This window comes from Nesoenas mayeri (genome assembly GCF_963082525.1).
Source record: "Nesoenas mayeri genome assembly, chromosome: 1".
NCBI classification, from domain to species: domain Eukaryota; kingdom Metazoa; phylum Chordata; class Aves; order Columbiformes; family Columbidae; genus Nesoenas; species Nesoenas mayeri.
In genome coordinates, this window is record NC_137541.1 from 159123277 (window position 1) to 159143935 (window position 20659).

The window sequence follows — 20659 nt, forward strand, 5'->3', positions numbered from 1 at the left end:
GCGATGGAGCTGCCACGACCACCCCAAGCAACCTGTTCCTGTGTGTTGCTGTCTGCACTGTGTTAGTTTGAGGTTCAACTTGCATCTCCCTTTGCATAGTTCAGCCCTGCTACACTCAAGTTCACTCAGGTTGTGAAGCTATGTGTTCCTTTTTTGGCAGACTTCTAAGAACTTTAATAAAATTGTATTTTTCCCTTGGTCTTCTCCATGATAGAAGTGCCATGGGCAACACTGTCTAGACCTCTGATCAAATGTGCATCTTCCCTGAAGTTTTTCTGACTAGAGCATCATTTCTCTGAAGCAGAGCATCCCAGACTGGAGACGGTACCTCAGCTGAGGCTTTCCCAGAGCTGAGTAGGTAAGACTGACCTTCTTGGCAGGGTAGGCTTCTGTCTGTACCTACCAGTATAACTTGGAACTTCTTTTCACAACAAAACCATGATGGAGTTAATTTGTGTTAAGTTTTTAATCTGTAGTTAGCCTCTCCCACCCATCTCCTCTATGAAGAACTTTTACTCTGCTATTTGCATCTTATCCTGTTTTTATGAAGCTGATTATTCTTATCAAAGTGCAGCATCATTCACTTCTCTTTACTGAATTACATCATAGTTTTCATACTATTTTTTTCCCCAATTTGTCAAGACAATATTGAATTCTAATTTTGTTCTCCACTGTACTTGCAGGTCCTTCTCAGCTTTGTATCATCCTCAGATCTAATAAGCATCATCTGTTCCAACCTATGTAATACGCCAGTTAAGTGAGTGCTTGTTGGCTTGTTCCCTAATCAAACGAGTATTTATTATTTGTAGTGTTATTACATAAGAAACTAAATTTTAGCATGTTCACCAGCAGTGTTATTATATACATCTTAGGGGTATCTGCTCTGTGACCACAAAGGTGTCAGCAATGCAGAGTACAGAGACCTGAGCCAGTTAGCATAGACAGCACATAAATACTAAACTTGAAACAGTAATTGGTAGCATCATTTGCACTGCTCCATCTAATTCTCTAGGTAGTGGTTAATTTGTTTTTGTTCGTGTTTTTTTGGTGGTTTTGTTTGTTCAGTTGTTTTTTATTACTATTTTTTGCCTTTTTCCTGAGAAGCTCATATCTGCAAAATCTTGCTGTCTGTTTGGATATGGCTGCACCATTGATTATGCCCCCACTGAAAAAATTTAGGTAAAAATTGTGGTGGCTCAGCTTTTTCATGGAGTGGGACTTAGTTCACCTCAACAGCCACGTCTCATCTAGGCAGCAGTTAGTGAAATCTAATTGTTTAATAAAAAAAGCCTAATTAGCAATACATGTTGCCATGTAGCTGTCTTACATTTACTTCCTAAAATTAGCATGGCTGTGTCATCAACTGTACTCTTGCATCAAAGCTAACCATTACTTACAAGTAAAATTCTTGATTTGCATCTGCGCAATGGAAAGAAGATACTGAAAAAGTCCAGAATAGTGTTTACTGCTCACTGTCTTTAGATAAAGATGCAAGAGTCCAGTGTAAATAAACAGAGACCACAAAGACCTCTGGGAGAACAACCCACAGTCTGAAGACCTGGGACCGGGTCTTTCAGACCATGGCATTTGCTCCGAAGCTGCTGTTTTGGGGACTGGAGCCGTACAGCAGTGCCTGCGCTGGGCTAAGGGAGTGAGCGGGTTTGCAGAGGTCCAGTGCCACATGGACATGGTGCTCTTTGGTCAAGCTTGCCACAGGTCCAGGTGCCCATGACTGCTCCTTGCTTTGGTGGGACACAGGGACACCTGAAGGCAGGGACAAGTCTGCAGGCAGAATCTGCTGGAGGCTGCTTGCCCGATCCATTGATTTATATCAGTCATTCCTTTAGTAAAAAACATTATAAAGGGCCATTCTCAGTAGTTTCAGCTGGAAGGCATCAGACAATAGGCAGGTGGGAGATAGATAGAGCAGACAAGTATCCAGAGAGGAATAGTGGAAAGTGGTGGTCCAGAGAGACGTCACATGTGTAACATGCAGCAAATGAGATCTGCTTGTTGGATGAGAGCTAGCAGTGAATTGATGCAAATTTGATCTGGGGGAGCACAGGGGAAGGCACGCTTCTGTCCACACAGCCCTGGTGTGGAGGGGTCTCCTGCAGTACCACCCCATGGCTCTTGGCCTTCAGTGCCTAAGTCACCTGTGAAGGTGGTTGAGGAGCCCCTAAGTCATTGAGGTGTTAGAAAAACATAATCCTATATATCTTTTTGGCTACAGTCTCTAATGGGATGCAGCAGGGAATTTCTGTCCCTGAAGTAATTTAAAAGTTGTTTGGAACAAAGTAATTCTTTACAAGAAGAAATAGCTGCAGTTTAACATGAGAGAAAGACAAACCAAGCCAGCAGTAGCTCCAAATCAGCTACGAACAAATGTCCTACCTGTCAGATGGTTCAAACTGGAACACAAGAGGTTCCACTTAAATTTGAGAAGAAACTTCTTCTCAGTGAGGGTGCCAGAGCACTGGAACAGGCTGCCCAGGGGGGTTTGGAGTCTCCTTCTCTGGAGACATTCAAAACCCACCTGGACACATTCCTGTGCAATCTGCTTTGGGAGAACCTGCTTTATCAGGTGGGTTGGAGTGGATGATCTCCAGGGGTCCCTTCCAACCCCAACCATTCTGTGTTTTTGTGACTCTGTCTGTCACCTCTTCTTGAAAATTAGCTTCTTGTGACGTGAGCTGAGGTGTGTTAGCAAAAAGGTGAGGAGAAGTCATGCCCAGTTGGCACCTGCCATACTGCAGTGTGCAAAAGATGCAAGTCCCACTGAGGGTGCTTGGGGACACTTTGCTTTGTGGCCACCAGAGTAAGGTAACCACACAGCAATGCCATAGCTAAGGTGCAGCAGATGCATGGAAGCATCAAAACCCATTAAAAACCCACCTGGACACATTCCTGTGTAGCCTCATCTAGGTGTTCCTGCTCCGTCAGGGGGATTGGACTAGATGATCTTTCGAGGTCCCTTCCAATCCCTAACATTCTGTGATTCTGTGATATCCAGAACAGCCCTATACCTATATATCTTTTCTGTGGTGTAGGTATGGCTGCAGTTTGTGTTATGGCTCACCGCACACGTGGGGACCCTGGCAATGCAGCCCAGCATTTGGGTATGTGTCTTGGGGGGATAAATGTGTTCCCCCTGCTCCCCACGAGGCTTTGCTCAGTGGCTACCACAGCTCCATCTTGTTTGAAGGTGAGGTGGGTGCATATGTTTGTTAGCTGTGGTTCTATGCGTGACCACTGTGCTGGCATGTCCCACACTTGTTTTAGAGAAAATATGTTTTTATCAGATAATGTTATATTTTTCTTTATGCACAGGGATGTAGGAGCAGCAAAAGTTACTGGTCACTGTGGCCCTGAAATGTTCTCTTAACCATACAAGTGATCCACAATGTGTCTAGTTAACGACTGGCTTTTCATAAAATATTCTAATAAGTGAAGTTTTGAACTTATTAAAAGCATGCTGGAAAAAAAAAAAAAAGAGGTGTTGTGTTTTAAAAAGTGATAATTCAATTTGCATATATTATATAAGTACCTGTTTCTGTATATGTCAGTGTATTCTCTCCTTGCATGTGTCTGTATGTGTAAACAGGCTCAAATCCCACTTAGTTTTATTTAAACTCAGTCATGATCAATAATTTTTTAGAGAGCGGTTAATGCTTGCTTGTTTGAGCATGAAATATTATTTTTTCATGTTCTAAATTAGATAGCTGTCTAGATAAAAATGATGATAATACAGTTAACACACACACAGAGTTTACAAAGAAAAGACCAAGCAATATGTTCTGGTTAAACAGACTATTTACAACTCCCCTTGCACTTTTAAATTTCCTTTATTTTGGTATTTTAGCTAGTTCCTAAGAAATGGATTGTCTCTGATGCTGATATATTGTTACATAGAGTCATTTGATTAGAGGAAGAAACACCTATTTAACAACACATAAAGGAAATTAAAGAGCAAGAACAGTCTTAGCTGCAGTATTTCCTATGGCCTTGAAAACCCAGAGTCTCAGCTTCTATATACTGGCATAAACTCCAGAATCTTAAAGCTGCATTGGTTTAAGTGATCTGGGGAGATGACCTCTGGGATTTGTGGGACCATTGTATAAATGGAGTCTCCTTTGCTGCAGACATTCAAAACCCGCCTGGACAGGTTCCTGTGCGACCTCACCTAGGCGTTCCTGCTCCAGCAGGGGGATTGGACTAGATGATCTTTTGAGGTCCCTTCCAATCCCAAACATACTGTGATGCTGTGATACTGTGATGCCAGAGCTTTCAACCTGCTGGGTCAAAATAAATAATCCTTTTGGTCCAGTCCTGGCTCCATGCTTCTGTGTTGCTCCTTGATTGAAGCAGCAGAGGAGAGAAAGGAGCCCTCAGCAGCTCTGCACTTCTCCCCAGCAAAGCCCCCACCAGGATGTTGCCATTTTCCTCTTGCAGATGAGGAAACTGATGAAGAGCAGCTGTCTCCTCACTGCCCTGCTAAAAATGCACCTTTTGTTTTGTTTTTGTGTTTTTCCAGCCAAAAGCAGCAGTGGCAGAGCTTTCCAGTACTGAAGGGAAAATCCTTCCCATGGGGGAACCTCTGGCAGGGCAAAAAAATCTTTGTTCCTCCAAGACCCTCAGCGCTGGAGTGATACGGAAGTCAGTGGAGAAAAGACAAACAACAGCAAGAACCTTTGTGTTCTTCCAGAGGCTAAAACTGAAGGGGTGAGGTGCTGCTCTTGCAGTGCTGCAGCACCTCCCTTGTGCTCACACAGACCCTGCATTCATGTGAGGGCAAAACAAATTAAATGGTGGGTGCCCACCAGCTCTACCCATGTAGTTGGGCCCATTTGCAGTGGATGGGCAGATGGAGGCACAAGGACAAAAGCGGGCAAGCTAAATTGTGACGAATGTAAGAGCTTGAGGCGTGGGATTTTTTGATTTTGTTATATTTCCCCTAAGGCAAAAGAGGCTGTGATGAAACCAAACCTCAGGAGCTGAGGACTGGCAGAAGGTGCCAGCCTGAGCTTTATCCAGAGGAAACAAGGCAGTGATCCATGAGGTGACAGGGATGCTCCCAGCAGCAGAGCATGGAGCAATTCCTCCCCATGGCAGGCACAGCAGGTCTGCTGTACCAGAAGGCCTAGCTGCAGGCTGCTATCATCATAAACCTCCAGCTATTTTCGTTTCATCAAAACAAATGCAGAGTTTGCCCCTAAACGGGTACAAAATACTCTGAAAGGTTCTTGGACTTTTCCTAACACTGGCAAGACGCAGCAAGCCAAGCCCCGCATCTGATTGCCCATGTGGGGAAGGAGTGTGGAGGGACGCCAGGAAGGGATGAAGAGTTTTTGCTGGGGTGCTTGTTTGGAGCTGGGTGAACAACTGAAGGTGAGAGCCTCTGTCATGAGCATTAAGTTAGCCAGGCAGTTGCAGGGTTGAGGGTCTAAGGAAGGGATTTGGGAAATCATGGAATAGTTTGGTTTGGAAGGGACCTTCAAAGGTCATCTAGTCGCCTGCGATGACTACGGACATCTTCAACTAGACCAGGTTGCTCAGAGCCCCATCCAGCCTGGCCTGGAATGTCTCCAGGGATGGGGCATCTACCACCTCTCTGGGCAACCTGGGCCAGTGTTTCACCACCAAGGGAAGTTCAGGATGGAACAAGCAGGTGTGTTGCAGGGAAGCATCATCTCACCTCAGCTGTCTCCAATGTCCACAGGTACCCCGTAGGAGCTGGTCAACCTCCCAGGACCCCAGCCTTCTTAATTTTCCAGATTTAGAAGTAGCCTCTGTCTCCTTAAGGGATTGCAGCTTTGGAGACTCCCTCAGCCTGGCTGGCTGAATGGGCCCTATAAAACCCACCCACCCTTCTGGGTCCCCTGCAAGGGCTTTTTCCAAGTGTGGTAGAAAGATACACATCTACATTTCTGTCTTTGCATATGCTCTGATTCCCCTGTGGTTTGCGAGAAGGAAACATGGCAGAAGGGGACAGCTCCAGGGCTGCCAGCACTGGCATCTACCAGAGATTTGGGAAAAGAAATACCAACAAGAAGAAACCATAGGATTTACCGCAGAGGCCGCTGATTTCCCTTTTTCATACTCGGTAGCTTCTTAGAGGGGTTCCACTACTGCTGATGCCAAAGGTTAGGGGACTTTGGATTTTATTTTGATTAGTGGTAACATTTTGCACATGCAGGGATGGGATAGCTGGTGAGGCCATGGGGATTCTACCATGGGGATGTGCCAGATGGCTCAGGTTGAAGACATATCTCCTGGGCTGTGCCTGAGTCCTCTCCTCTGGGCCCGCGGAAGACTGTAGGACGTTCCTCTAGTAAATCTAGCAATCTAGCTGGTGGACAAAACTGCTGTTTTACTCAGGTACCTGAGGAGACCTTCTACGGCTTGTTTACAGCCAACCTGATTATCCATTGCCACAGACACTTTGAGCTCCTGAAGAAATTCATTATGCTTAAAAAAGTGAGATGTTTGCTTCCATTTCTGACAGCACTTTTCATTGCAGAGCATGAGCACACGGGCAGTCTCTGTAAATCCACACGCTAACTTATCCTAATACCCTGCTCAAGTAACCCAGCGTAAGTTTACTCCTTTCAGCCGTGGATCCAGCTCCAGTAATAAGTTTCTAATCCCAGAAAAGCCATCTCTTGCGGGTCTTGCTGCTGAGGAGCCCCACCACAAACTCCAGGTAGTTTGATGGGCATCAGCCCCATTAAAGGGAGCTCCTGGTACCACGACACTGCAGCACACGTTTCTAGATAAAATTCACACTGGGACATGTTTCCATTGCTGAGCAAACTAAATCCAAGTTCTACAAATACCACATGTTATCAGGGCTGTTCTTTTTATCGGTTTTATTGCAAATTGGCTCAAGCGTATGGTCTCCTGGAGCATGAAGCTACATCTAGGTAGGTCTTACAAAGAAGCTAAAAAATAAAGGAGGAGCAGCTGTTTCTGCAGTATTCATGAAGAATAGTAACAATAAAGGGAAGTAAAATAGAACAACTTCATTGTGATATTTTTAAAAAAGGGTTCAATTGAATAGAAAATGATCATTGATTTTAGGCACTTTCATGGACTAATGTTTGATTCTAGCAGTTTTTTTCTGAGAGGAGCAGAAAGAAAGATGTGTCAAGTGGAAACAACCCTCACTTTGTATAGAGAGGTGCTGCTGAGTAGCACTGCCCTTTATTTAAATAGGAGTAATTATATTGCACAGGAAACAAGGATTTGAAAGCATTTCCTCTGATAATTACTCCTGAAGAGGAATGTATCTGCTGCATTCACCAAAGCCTGAAGGCTGGTCTCTTATCACAGATGATCATTTGCCTTATGGCTAAAGTTAAAGCCAAGGGAGAGGAAACAAAAGGAAAGGAGGTCAACTCCCAAATGACGAGTCCATACAAAAATAAAGTCCACTCCGCCAAGAAGTGGTGAACATCTCTTGGAGTGAACATCTGATGTGGACGGAGGTGAGCAGCAAAGAAGAGAATAATTATGGCACTTTTGGATGCCTTTTCAAGGGGCTTTCCCTAGTGGTTTCTCACCATATGATGTCCTCTCACTGCTCTACACCTTCTGCTTTCCATCCAGGTTTCCACCACGCCCACAAGCTCTCATCAAAACCTTTCTCATGAGCAGCATTCACCATGAAAGACTGGCAAATTTCTCTGGCCAAAGAATTGCAAGCAGAGAGCTACTCCTGCTGCTGAAGCGGGGTTTGTTTGCAGCAAGCCTGGATTGCAGCCATCCCTCTCCATCTTCTCCCTGACCTTAAAACGTTGGATAGAGCAGGCGAGGCACTGCCTGCGTGGAAGTCAGATCCTCTCCAGGAAGGTTTTGACCACTCCACCTTCCACACAAAGCAAATCCGTAATTAAACGCCACTTTAAATGCTCAGGCCCTTGTGGTTTCCCACTTTAGTTATGAAAATGAAGGCTGTGTGGTCAGTGCCACTGGAAATGACTCTCATGCAGGCTTTCATAAGCTTGCAAGGAACTTCTCCATGTCATCAAGAGCAGCGTGGCTCTTGACTTGGATCCAAGAGTCTCCTACAGAAAGCCAGCACAAGTGGGTGCAGATAAAAGCCTTTGCACACAGATTAAAACAGAATCATCTAATTTCATAAGTAGCAAGAGGACATTTTTTCCCCTGAATTTTTCTCTAAGCAGTAAAGGATTCATATTAATGTGCATGTGTAGTGGTGGGGAAAGGTATTTGATTACTGCAGAACAGGTCACTTACAAATCATCTGCTCACCTTTCAGGCAGCATGCTCAACATGTGCTGGCAAGAGAAATCCATTCATTGCAACTAATGGGCCTAAATGATCAGCTCAAGCGCTGCAATGGTGCAAGGACTGAAATGTGCTCCTCAACCACATGAGGGTAAAAAATCCCGGCGTCATTGCTATAATGAAAGGAAGAAAAGAGCAACAAGATGCTTTTAAAAAAAAAATACAACCACCCTCAGACAGAAATAAAGGTGCAGAAGCTGGCAGGTGGCACAAGGTTCCTGTGGTGAACGTGTGCTCAGCTCAGGTGAAAGGCAGAGCAAGAAGGATGTGGCTCTGGAGGCAGGAACGGGGATGCACAGCAACTCACCCTGTGCCCCAGCTCAGTGTGGGAGGGGGTCACCCCAGGCATGTCTATAGGCAGCTGGGCTGGGCAGGCTCCAGAAGAGGGAATCCTGCCTAGAAGCTGAATGTTGTTGCCCTCTGGCAGAGCGTCGGTCGCTCTCTCTCCATTTGCTTATATAGGAAGCCTGGGGCTGAATGCAAAAGGCCTCAGTCTTGTGTAGTAAAAACATACTCCTGTTTTGTTCTGCCTGTATGCAGAAAAGGGTGCACGGAAGAAAACCGTTGCCACTGTTTAGGCAATACATATAAATACTGTGGTACATCTGTCAAATAGAGTGGTTGCAAGTAAGAAAGTGCAGAGTTGGCCGATAATTTAATGTAATTTGGTTTCATTTGCCTTATAGGCTCTCTGTATGCTGTTATAAATTATTTTTTGGATTGTACTTCATCAAGCAGAATATTTGAAATACTTTGCTGCAGAGTAAGTTCTGTGAAGAGTAAGAGTAACTGATCTGGAAGACAAATGAGCACATCTCAAATGTGCATTTAGAGACCACTGAAGCAAACTTGAAATGTAAGTAGCTCCACCCTTAAAAGCTACAAAGGATGAATGATCAATCATCTAACAAATCAGCTGGGGAGAAAAACACCAAGCAAAATTCTCTCTATATACCTCCAATTCCAAATAAATTTGGATTGGAACAAGTTCAGCCTCTCCCACCACCTAATTAAAAGGAAATAAAATGAAAAGGCCACAGGAGGAGTTGCCATTTGTGCTTCCATTGCCACCCGTAAACACTTACCATGGACTCCACGATGACAGCTGAGGAATGGGCAGTGCCACCAGCCCAGGGACTTCTCCAGCAATTAGTTTGGATCAGAAAACTCATGCTCATGGAGGAGGGCACTGATTCCCTGTTAGAAGAGTTCAGCCTCATTTATGTCCTCTAAAATGGCTATAAAGTAATCACTTTTAAGGTCAATAGGAAGGGAAAATGCTTTCTATCACCTCCTGTAGTTAGAAAGCCTACTGACATCTGCGCAAGGCTCACCACTGGTTTTCGATCTGGGTCCTTGTTTACCCACATTTCCTTATGTAGCTTTTCTTTCCAACACATTTGGCTTGAAGAAGGACACAAAATAGGACACTTGCCTTCCACCATTTATCTTAAACCTGGAAATGAATGTGTGGGCTCTACCAAATGGCTGCCAAAGGTCAGCTTGTTAGCAAGCCTTACTGAGAAATTAAAACAACTTAGCTACCTTGGATATAGTAGGTTACAATTCTTCCATATGAAACATTTAAGCAGAATGATTTATTTGCGTAACTGGCCAATCTATCCCATTGCACTCGCATTCAGACTAAGTTACGCTGGTAACATCACACCTCCATTGGCATAATGATAAATGAATAAAGCCCACGTGAAGATTAAGCCTGAAAAAACGATATTACATGCCAAAGGATTACCATATTCCTTCATTCTTCCTTGTAACATGGTAAGAAATAAGAACATCTTGAATTTGCCCAATCTGTATTCGTGTTGTCAATCTTCATGACTTTTTCAAGAATGTTACGAGCTGCTTTTTAAACTTTACCTGCATGAGCACATGGGCATTTTAGGTGACATAAAGAACATTTCTAGGCATCACGGTAGGACAGAAAAAGCTTAGATATGCAACCTGAATGTAGTTCAAATACCTACAGTGAAGAAAGGTGTCTTTAACCATCAGATTGTTTAAGCCAGTCTCACGATTTTGTGATTCCTTGTGCACGATGGTGTTCTAAAATCCATCAAAACCGTTGTTACAATTGACAGTCCCTTGTGAAAACAGGTGGGATTCATTGACTGCACTAGTCTGAGGTGGTGTATTATAGGATATCAGAGACACCTGCATGGGGCTGGCAGACTTCAGGTATCCATCCAGACCCGTGCTCCTCCATAGCAGCAGCTTTAGGCCAAGTGGGTACCCTGCAGTGCTCCAAAATGATACGCAACAGCTACAGAGAGAAAGCTGGATCCCACCCTAACAGCTTTCCAAGCATGAAAAACTTGCTTGCTCTCAGTCCTGAGCTGTGCTGTCAGCTACCACCAACTTTGGCACCTCTGCTGGCATTCAGCGTGGTGACTACAACCATAAAACAAGGAAATAAAAGCATTTCCTCCCTCTACCCAACCGTGAAAAGGAGAAGCAGCCATGGCAAATGTAAACACAGCTCAGGCTACGCGTAGGCACATGCCTGCGTGACCAACCCTCGAGTGACCATCCTTCAGGGTGGACCTCACACTGTTGTGGTCACCCTTGTCACCACCACATCCCAGCATCTGTTTGGTCCTGTGACCCTCTGAGAAACCACCTTCCACGCAGGCTACACCCTGACTGGTTTGTGACAATTAGACTAAGGAGGACACTCACCAGAATTTGTTTTCCTTGACAGAGTATCCAAATCCAGCTCTTTGAAGAAGGGTGTCTTTCCTGTAGCGATTTTCCTAAATCATAAAGCCAAGTGTATTTTCCACACTCTGTAAGAAGCTTTGGTGGAAATAATGCCACTACAACACAACATTGCATAAGCAGCTCACACCAGAATCTTCCTTTCATGTTTCTGAGTGGGTGTTTTCCCCCTCCTATAGCAGAAAGTATTTTTCACGTAATGAAAAAAGTAACTTATTTTCTACATTTCTATAGTTTCTATAATTACATAGTTAGAAGAATAAGAATTTAGAAATCATTTCTATAATTTAATTCACAGATTATAATCTTACCATGTGTTCTATACCTATCACTATTTGCTCCAATGCATTAGATACCAGCACCAGTATCTTCTTTAATGCAACAGCTGAGATGGTATTGCCCTCACCCCCGCCCCCCCCCTCCCCCTACTCCAGCAATAAAAATCATCTTGACCCATGCAAAAAGCCTTTAGAACTGTCAATTATATGATATTAAAAAGGGAGGTCACTTGACCAAAAGCTTGGCTAGAGAAATGATTGCAGGCACAAAGAGCATGGTATGCAGATGCCAAGGAAGGCTTTCAGCAATTCCAGGCAAGGCATATTTTGGGGTTCCGTGATTCATGTTACAAATGCCACCAACAGAAGACTCAATACTCACACCATCAAGCAGCTTTGCCCACAAGTCCTTTTTTCTGTCATTACCCACAACACAGAAATGTCAGGTTGCTCCTAGGCGCTCTTCTGGAGTGAAAGAACTCTTCCTGAAACAAAACCCAGCTGCTCTTTTGGTAACTCGCTCAACAGACACTCACAAAATGCAGTGTGGACAAGGCCAAACCAGTTTTGGCTTCCTTTGCTGTTGACAAACATGCAAAGCCATCCCAGCAGTCCCTGGCCCCTCAAATGTCACATCCCCTTTCATTTCATCCTATTAATTCCAGGGGGGCTGCAAAAAAACCCACCAAAATCCAGCCCGTAGATTTTTCCAGACCTTTGAACTGAAAACCAAGCAAAACATACTGAAAATGAGCCCTTTGGTTACAGCTACATCATGTGGGGCCAGAGGAGATACACAGCCAAATGCTGAGAGTGGACCTGGCTTCTCTATTCTAGAAAGGGCTGATGTTGAGCAACATGATGCTCAACGTGACGCTGCTGCATCCTGTGTGGTGGGAGGAATACCAAAGGTTTCTAAAGGTTCTTCTCTGGAACTATCATCTTCATTTTGGAAACACAGACCTTATCTGAAGGTGGTACGCTCTGCACACTGAGGTGTGCAGAGATGGGTGGTTCAGTGTGGATCCCGAAAGCTCGTGGCTGCCACAAGCACTTCTTCACTGCCAGAAAAGTGCCCAAGTTGACAAGGAGCAAAGCAGTTTTTAGTTAAGAAAATCAATGTCATGACCCTTCTTAGCAGCTGACAACTGTCCAAAATGTCACCGCAGGGTGGGTTTTAACTTAAGAAAGTGTGAACGGACAGAGTTTCCACTCCTGAATTTGAATTGTTTGCTGCTTCTGCTCCACCGTGCCCTTGCAGCCCTCTCCAATGAGGCAGTCCTCGGTCCCTGCAAGCCATTCCCGCACCTCCTCTCTATCCCACAGGCTCCTTTCTCAGCAGCCTTCTGGCTAAGGACCTTGTTGATCCACCCAAACTGACTGGTCAACCCGGTGGTTTTCCACATCACTTCTGACCTTGGGCTCCCTTCAAACCAGCCCTGTGCTGATGCAATGTTTACAGCCTTATAGCACAAACTCTTTGTGATTCTGCAGCAACTGTACTTCCTTTAAAACATTAAAAAAAAAATTTAGAGAATATTGTGTGAAGAAATCATGGAGCTGCATGCCAGAGGTTTTAATCCCTCCTCTCTCACTAGCTTGCTGTGTGATCTCTGCCCTTGGGCACACAACTCCTCTGCAACGCCGCTCTCCCAGGAGGAACAAGTAGATAACAGGGATTTATTTGTTGGTTTAATATTCTGAGATGTAGGCAAGAAAAGAGGATGGAGAGGATGCGCCAGTGAAAAGGTCCCCCAAAGATCAGGCATCTGCGTGCCACACTGCTGAGATAACCACAGCCTTCCTGCGCCCCAGCGCGCACGGGCAGGCAAAAAGGGCACAAAATCAGTGTCTGGGACTAAAGCCGGGTAGTGAGGTGGTGTCCTCGGCACACCCTCCCCAGCAGAAGAGTATGTGCTGCCTCATACAGCAACTGTGGGCATCCCGAACCATGGGATTGCCCTTAGGGATTTGTTACTGGAACGTGCAATTCAGAAAAAAATAAAAAGAAAAGTTTTATATATATATATATAAAATAAAATAAAATAAAAAAAGAAATTAAAATAAAATAAATAATAAAATACAATAATATAATTATGTACTTTTAAAAGGCTTTTCCACTTCAGCTATTTTTTGTTACCCCAGGCCCCTGTTCCCAGAGCCGTGCCACGAGAAAGGATCGCCCCGACTCCGCTCTCACTTTAAAATGCTTCTTTTTATTTCAGTGGTTGTACATTGGGTGAATGAATTTAACGTCACAACAGAAATAGAATGGCTATTTAACAGACCACTAGTAGTTATATGCTGAAAAAGAGTGAATGGAGGGGTTTCTTTTAACTGTTACTGAAATATTCATCGTACGCGTCGTCAATTATGCTGGATGAGAGAGGCAAACAAAATGTATTTTGGTGAAGTGCTGTATCCTTTGAAGAAAATAAACAGTGAGACATCTCAAGTAACTTGAAACCATGTCCCAGCTACAGTATTCACTGTCTCTGTGTTGGCCCATCTCATGGTTCTTTTAGGGGGTTTTATTTGTTGGGGTTTTTTTGTTAATTAAACATAGCATTTAAAATTTAATCCTTTTCATTAGACTTTTTTTTTTTTAAATATAAACAAAGTTTTGGCAAATAATATTTATACAGAAAAATAGTTTTAGATCTTCCCAAATTTTGAAATAGTCTATAAAATTACTTTGTAAATAAATAAAATGCAGAATCTGTTGTACACATATTTGCACATCTGTAATTGCCTCCTTACTGCTAGCATAGGTTTGTACTTGTACAGTTTCCAAGAATATTACAAAGTCATAAAGTCGGAAAGTGGATCTCTTATTAAAAATACATTTTCTCTTTTTGTCTGTCAGTTTATCTGGATGAAAGACCTGATGTATCTGAAGCTTCGTCATCCATGGGCAAAAAATAGTAGCACTGGATTAATTGTAAAAAACATAGAATAACAGTTATTTTGAAACATAAAAAGTTCACACAAAACAATGTTTTGAAGTGTTATCTACATAAAATATTTAAACAACATGGATAATTTACCATTTAGTATTATACAGTACGCTACCCAAATGCCTAAATTAACTATTATAAAAAAATAAAAACAACTTTGACAGATATAGGCAAGTTGCAGTGTCAACTACCTAGTTATAATGACTGAGAAAGTCTACAAATATTAGTGTTTTAATATTATATAATGGTGATACCTTAACTGCTAAAGTAACGAGTTAAGATACATTGGTTTTCCACAAATTAAAACTAACGCAACGTTACAAGCACTATGTTAATTTTACAATCGAATTGTGATTATTTGCTTTTCTTTCGGATGATCAAATCTCCAGCTTTATATATAAATAGATAGTAATTAGACATCGGACAAACAAGATTTAGCCCGGAAGATAATTTCCTGGGCAAATAATTACATGGTTAGTGCCTTCAGTCTTTCAGAACAGGCAGTGCTGCCGAAGTTTAAAATAGTTTACAATCAATCTGAAGAGGTTAAGTTAAAATACTGCAATCACTAATAATGTCCACATAGAAAACTTATGCTGCAAACAATTATACATAATATCCACTTATAACAGCTGTCCTGTTTTTTTTAAACAATAATTTAAAAACTATGTCATTTATGTGATACATGTGCAACATACAAAATGTGAAATATGAAATATTTGGTACAATAGTGCTTGAAACAAATCTCAAATCAAACAAATGAAAGTTTAATTATACATATATAATTACCTTGTAAATCAACAAAGTATTTAAAAAAGTAAACAACATTAAAATCTGCTTCATCCATATATATGTATGTATGTATGTATATATAATATGTATATAATTGTATTAAAGATATCTTCATACTTTTGTGACATAAAATATGTTTTTAAACAAAAACACTTAAAAGAACTATTTTTTTCTCCACTCTAATCTGGTTACAATCTTATAATCCAATTTAAAAAAAATGCAAGTACAGTAATGATTTATTAAACTGAATCTCATTCTACATTCTTAGTGTTCAGTTAATAGTCTAGATTAAAGTCACCTACAAAGCTTCAGTGACTCAACTGAATTTAATTAAATTAGAGTATCATACACATCTCTTCATCTACAGCTGTCTTTTTCACCTTTTGTTTTGTTAGTTTGGTCTTTGTTTGTTTGTCTGTCTGTTTGATTTTACACTCCTAGAAGTTATTTCTTAACAGCTTGGCTCTTTTTGGTAACCTGACTATGAGTTTGAAGGATTATTCGCTTCTGGTGAGATTTGACTGTTGGCATCAGGCTCACTTTCATCAAGTCTGATGTGACAAAATTTAGGCACTTCTGCAAAGTCTCTTTTAAAAACATTATAAATATACTTGTAAAATAATATTCTCAAGACTTTGTTCTTTTGGGGATTGAAAGGGGTATGAAGTTCATACTGTGCAAAATTTTTAGATTTTCTTCTGCTACTCTGCTATGATTCAAATGCAACTTTCTCCATACAAGTCAAACACCAACCATGTGCATCTAAACGATTTGTGCTTTACTTTGGACTTCTGGCTAAAAGTATTCGGATTGGCAGGGTGACGTGCAGGACACTGGGCTGCATTTCACTTCTTCTGTCTTGGAATCAACTCGCAAGGGGAACAAAACCAAGAGTGTTATTTTAACCGAGAAGAAAAACCCCAACCGTAGTTAGGGTGAAAATTAAACCTGCAACTGGGATAAGCTTGTAGCCAATACAACTTAATTATTGCTGAGCTCGAAAGACTCAGAAACACTGAATCTCGCGAGACTAACTTAACTGGACCATTTCCGTTAGGTATAGTTATGGAGAAAAGACAATATTTGCAAGAATTAAACTATGCTTAGAAAACCTTTAAAACTAAATGTTACCCTTTATGTCTTGAAACATCACAGCTGGTATCAGGTAGTTAACTATTTTAGGTTGGAGTATAGTAAGCATACCATATTTAATATTCATATATGACATAGCAGCACTAGCTTTTTTTTTGTTTTTTTCATTTTTTTCGAGTTTGTGATTTGTCCATCAGAACAAATTCTTGACTTAGCATGCAGTTTGTGGCAACTCTAGAGAGGAGGAGACGGGGTAGTATGTACAGTAGCCGTGCTTGGCCGTCCGCAGGGAGGCTTCGTGACACTCCGTTCCGCTCCTGCCGGCTATTTCAGGATTATCTGCCAAGAGAAAGGAAAGTGTGATCGCGCTTTTTAGGCGACTCGGGGAGGGCAGTTCGCCCAACGGGACAGAGCTGGACTAACTAAGCTTGGGCGCAGCTCATCCGGGACAGCATCCCGTAGGGGACGGCATCCCGTACCCTCACGCTGCCTGGCATGCGTTTGCATTTCACAAACCTGGTCGTCCTCCTCCCGCGCACACGTCCTCAACGTGTGTGAGAACACGCAGAGGGGGCTATTTTACGTGTCAAAATGCAGGAGATGGCACCGAAGCCACAAAGGAAGGGCCCAGCTCCTCTCGAGGAGGCTCATGAGCGCATCGGTGCCTGGTGCGAGGCTCCAGCTCCCAGCCTGCTCCCACCAAGTCAGGAATGACCAGGGAAAAGGTGGAGGTGGAGCCCCTCACCGCTATCAAGCAAAAAAAAAAACGTACAGGGTTTTGTGTTTTCAGCCAGCTAAAGTGTCTTTTCAATGCACTTTTAGCAGCTGCTCATTTCCTAAAAAAAAACCCAAACACCTGCACGTCAGCAAACTTGAGAGATTTTTCACGCTTCCTTATGTCAGGAGATGCAGGGGTATGATGGCAATGGTATCTCCATGCACCTAGCTAGTCACTAACCTTGCTGCTTTACCTCCAACAATCTCTCAAACTGAGGGTGAAGCAACCATTATACAGATGCAAGCTCTCATGCTTCCAATATTGCGAAGGTTAAATGCACAATGTGCCCGGCAACCGGCTCAACCTGCTCACAGTATTGGAAAACAGTCCAGATTTCCATCACCTGCCTGAAATGGCTGTCGGTGAAAGTCATGACAAAAGCCAGGGGTGTGATGTTTTATCACGCCACTGCTAGTCTGTGCTCCAGACTTCAGCACGAGTCGAGGAATTAAGAGTGCATCACCTGCTCTTGCTGTTCAATCTGGCACTCGGCGTATTTTTAAACTGTATTTGTAGGTGGTGTGCAAGACAGTCATGACAGCACTTTGACCCACTTGCGTATTATGAAGCTAGACCGCTGCTTAATGCGGTGTTTATTTTAAAAGGTATAAAAAAAGGTGTTTAGAAAATAACTTCAGCAACATACTACCTCTGACATACAGATTGCCAAAAAGAAACACGCTCCCCTCTGCCTGGAAGGTGCTTGTTGGGGTTCCCTGCCCCATCACACCTGCAGTCTCTACGCGCAGGCTGCTCTGGCAGCACAGAGGATGCTGTGTCCCAGGTACAGCGTGGCATGGTGTGCCAGCAAAACTCCTGCCTGCTGCAGACAACTGCTCAGAGTGCTCAGTTCAATGAAAATATTGCCAATGAGATGAAGGAAGCATTTGCAGGAGCGAGGAGGGGGGCAAGAGCCCAGTCCTGGAGAGAGGCAGGATATGCAAAACCTTTGTACCCCAATTCCTACAGCACCTATGATGTGTCCCTTCTGCTCAAGCTTGCCACTTGACCCACATAGCAAAGGTGAGAACTCCTGTTGCTCTAGGGGGCCAGGAACCTTCTGCCATCGCTGTTCCCTCTCTATACACAACTACCAGCCTCCTGACCCCACCTAACCTGGCGGTGTGCCAAAAGGTCACCTTTGATTGCCATCAACACTGAAAATCTGGTGACACACGAGGCCCCATTGTAATGGTACAAATTTACAAACACCTGCTGCTCCAAAGGGCTCCACATCCAAATACACCATACATACAACAAGGGCATACATTTTTAATGAACTTCCACCCATTGTGAGTGTTTTAGCTTATCGCCTATCTTCTGTTTCCTACTGAAATAACACATAAATACCTTTGCTGACACAATAAATCCCCGCCTGTGATAGCCCTGGTCCATCTACAACACTGTGATTTGATGGGGCACACAAAGAACGTAGCTGTGCTGAAAATAAGAAGTGACCAAGATTATCAGCACTGATATTTTTAGAGTGCTACAACCCAGCATGTCAATGTAATTAATAAAGCATCTTTAGCTATACTGGGTTAGCCATAATCACACAAATGTATTTAAGGGATCCTAAGGTCTGATTTAATGGAACACAACCTGAAATCTACTCAGTGTAAAAAATCAGAATTTCAGACACTGCAGTCACTTCTTTTGTCTGCCAACTTTTGGGAAGATAAGCTTGCATTTTCCTATAGCTTTTTTCTCCCTGTACCATTTCAGAAACACAGAGAAAAGACAGAGACAGATCACTGCTCCTTGTGCTGAGATGTCCTAAAAGGTCAAACAGCCCCACAAGACTGATGCTCCTATTATAATTCCTCCAAGATGTGTGACAGAGGAGGCAGAGGGCTTAACCTCAGGTTGTGTCTTGGGAAAAGGGAGGATTAACCCAAGTGCAACTCACTCTGCAGGGTGTCAGGCAGGACAGAGGGGACCCTGGGCAGTGGGAAGGAGCGGAGACCCCATCCCTGCCCTGCTCCAGCGGGGCAGAGCCCAGGTAAGGGTTTCCACTGCCCCGTCTCCATCCCCGACGCTTCTCCCCTCCTCTGGAAACTCAGGGAACAGCAAAGACAATGCGAACACTTTCCTTTTGTGCACCAGCACATCCTGTTTATGTGGCCGTGGGTGCGGGAGGAACAGCTGGAGCTCTCCCTGCTTCTCCCACCGCCAGCGGCCACGGGGCCAGCTCATTCCCATCGCATCGTCCTCGCTGCGCTGCCGCCCGTGCAGGGATTTAACTAGGACATCCTGCACCCTGGCTATTTCTAGCACACGTAGGAGTCCTCCTAGGAAAAAAAACCCTGAAGTTTCTCCTTCAGAACAAGCTTCTCCAGCACAGAGATGCAGAACTGAAGAGCTACTTTTTTTTAAATCTTAGCCACAAAGTGTAAAATGTATCCCGTAGTCTTTAATTATATGTTCACACCCTATTTCTCAGAAGATATCACAACTCTGCCATAGCTACACACACAGGTAGCAGCTTCTGCAACTGTTTTTTTTCACTGTGTCTGACAGAGAAACATAAAAAGTTAAACTACTTTACATGGAAAACACACTGTGAACCTCTTCTGTTTAATCTACAAATGAAGTAATAAACTGTGATGGAAGACAGAGGCTAAGTGTGCACTGCTGCTAATTGCTCCATCGCTTGCATACTGAAAAAGAAGCTATACAGAACATACTGACCAAGGAACGTCCCTGCAAATACCCATTGCAGAGTCTGCACTCCCTTGTTACTTGTAAATATGTCCCACAACCTTCACGCTTTCTACTGTTTGAAGGATTACATCTCAAATGTACATACATATGACTCATACTTGCAGTGATACTATTATAGTCTTATATTTCACAGCAACTTGATATAATGCATTGACATTTTTACTGGAGTATATATAAGCATTATAAAAATGAAAAATAAGATTACACAATGAGAGTGTGTGTGTGTGTACATACGCACACCTGCAGACACAGTTCCCTGTACGCAGCTCTACAAGTTAAGCATGGGACAGCACCTTCTCATGCTCCATACAGATAAGATCGTATCCATGTCCACAGGTATGCATATGGACATTCCAGAAAACATACTTTTGCTAGTGCAGTAAGAGATCTGGAAAGAAGACCATTTCTAGCAGAAGTAAAATGGCCTGGCACTTACAGCCTGGGGTAGTAATACATAGAAGATTTACTAACAGCAAAGGGCATTTTTTGGAGGTAAACACAGACATAGGGTACTGTCTCCACTGTCTTCTCACTTGGTACCTGTTTGAAGTGCCAGAAAGCTGGCTACCCTTTAAACTAAAATCACTAAAATTGCGCCAATGTTCATCACCAGACCTCACTGAAACTGCAAATACATGTAGTGAACCTAAATTTCTGCACACTACTTTCTAACCACCAAGAAGCATTTGTCTTCCAAATTTTCCAGCTCTTTAGAGGTGGCATTTTCAGCTCCCAAATGCCAAGACTTTCTCTCTTTTCTATCAGAGCATGGTTCTTTTAGAATGCTACCTTCAGGACCTCTGAGTGACCACAGTGGTCATCAAGCCTGCCATGCAAGACAGAACATCCCTAAATTAGGCCAGGGTTGCTGCTAAGGGCAATAAGAGTTCTGCAGGGTCACCCACGTGAATGACAACCAAGAGAGACGTTACCGCCAATGGTTTTAGCTTCTCTCCAAACTACCAACCCATGGAACACAGCAGATGAATTGA

The 20659-nt window shown here is 43.2% G+C and overlaps 1 protein-coding gene across 9 annotated transcripts in view; it reads right to left on the minus strand.

Annotated features, from left to right (window-relative positions):
- Positions 1 to 16153: 16153 nt before the first annotated feature.
- MBNL2 (muscleblind like splicing regulator 2) overlaps positions 16154 to 20659 on the minus strand; it is a 72005-nt gene continuing 67499 nt past the window's right edge. For all 9 annotated transcript variants that reach the window (XM_080341302.1, XM_080341294.1, XM_080341301.1 and 6 more), the window contains one exon: positions 16154 to 16504. In XM_080341302.1, coding sequence (XP_080197428.1) covers positions 16377 to 16504 — 128 coding nt within the window. In that variant the 3' untranslated portion in view covers positions 16154 to 16376. The remainder of the gene's footprint in view (positions 16505 to 20659) is intronic.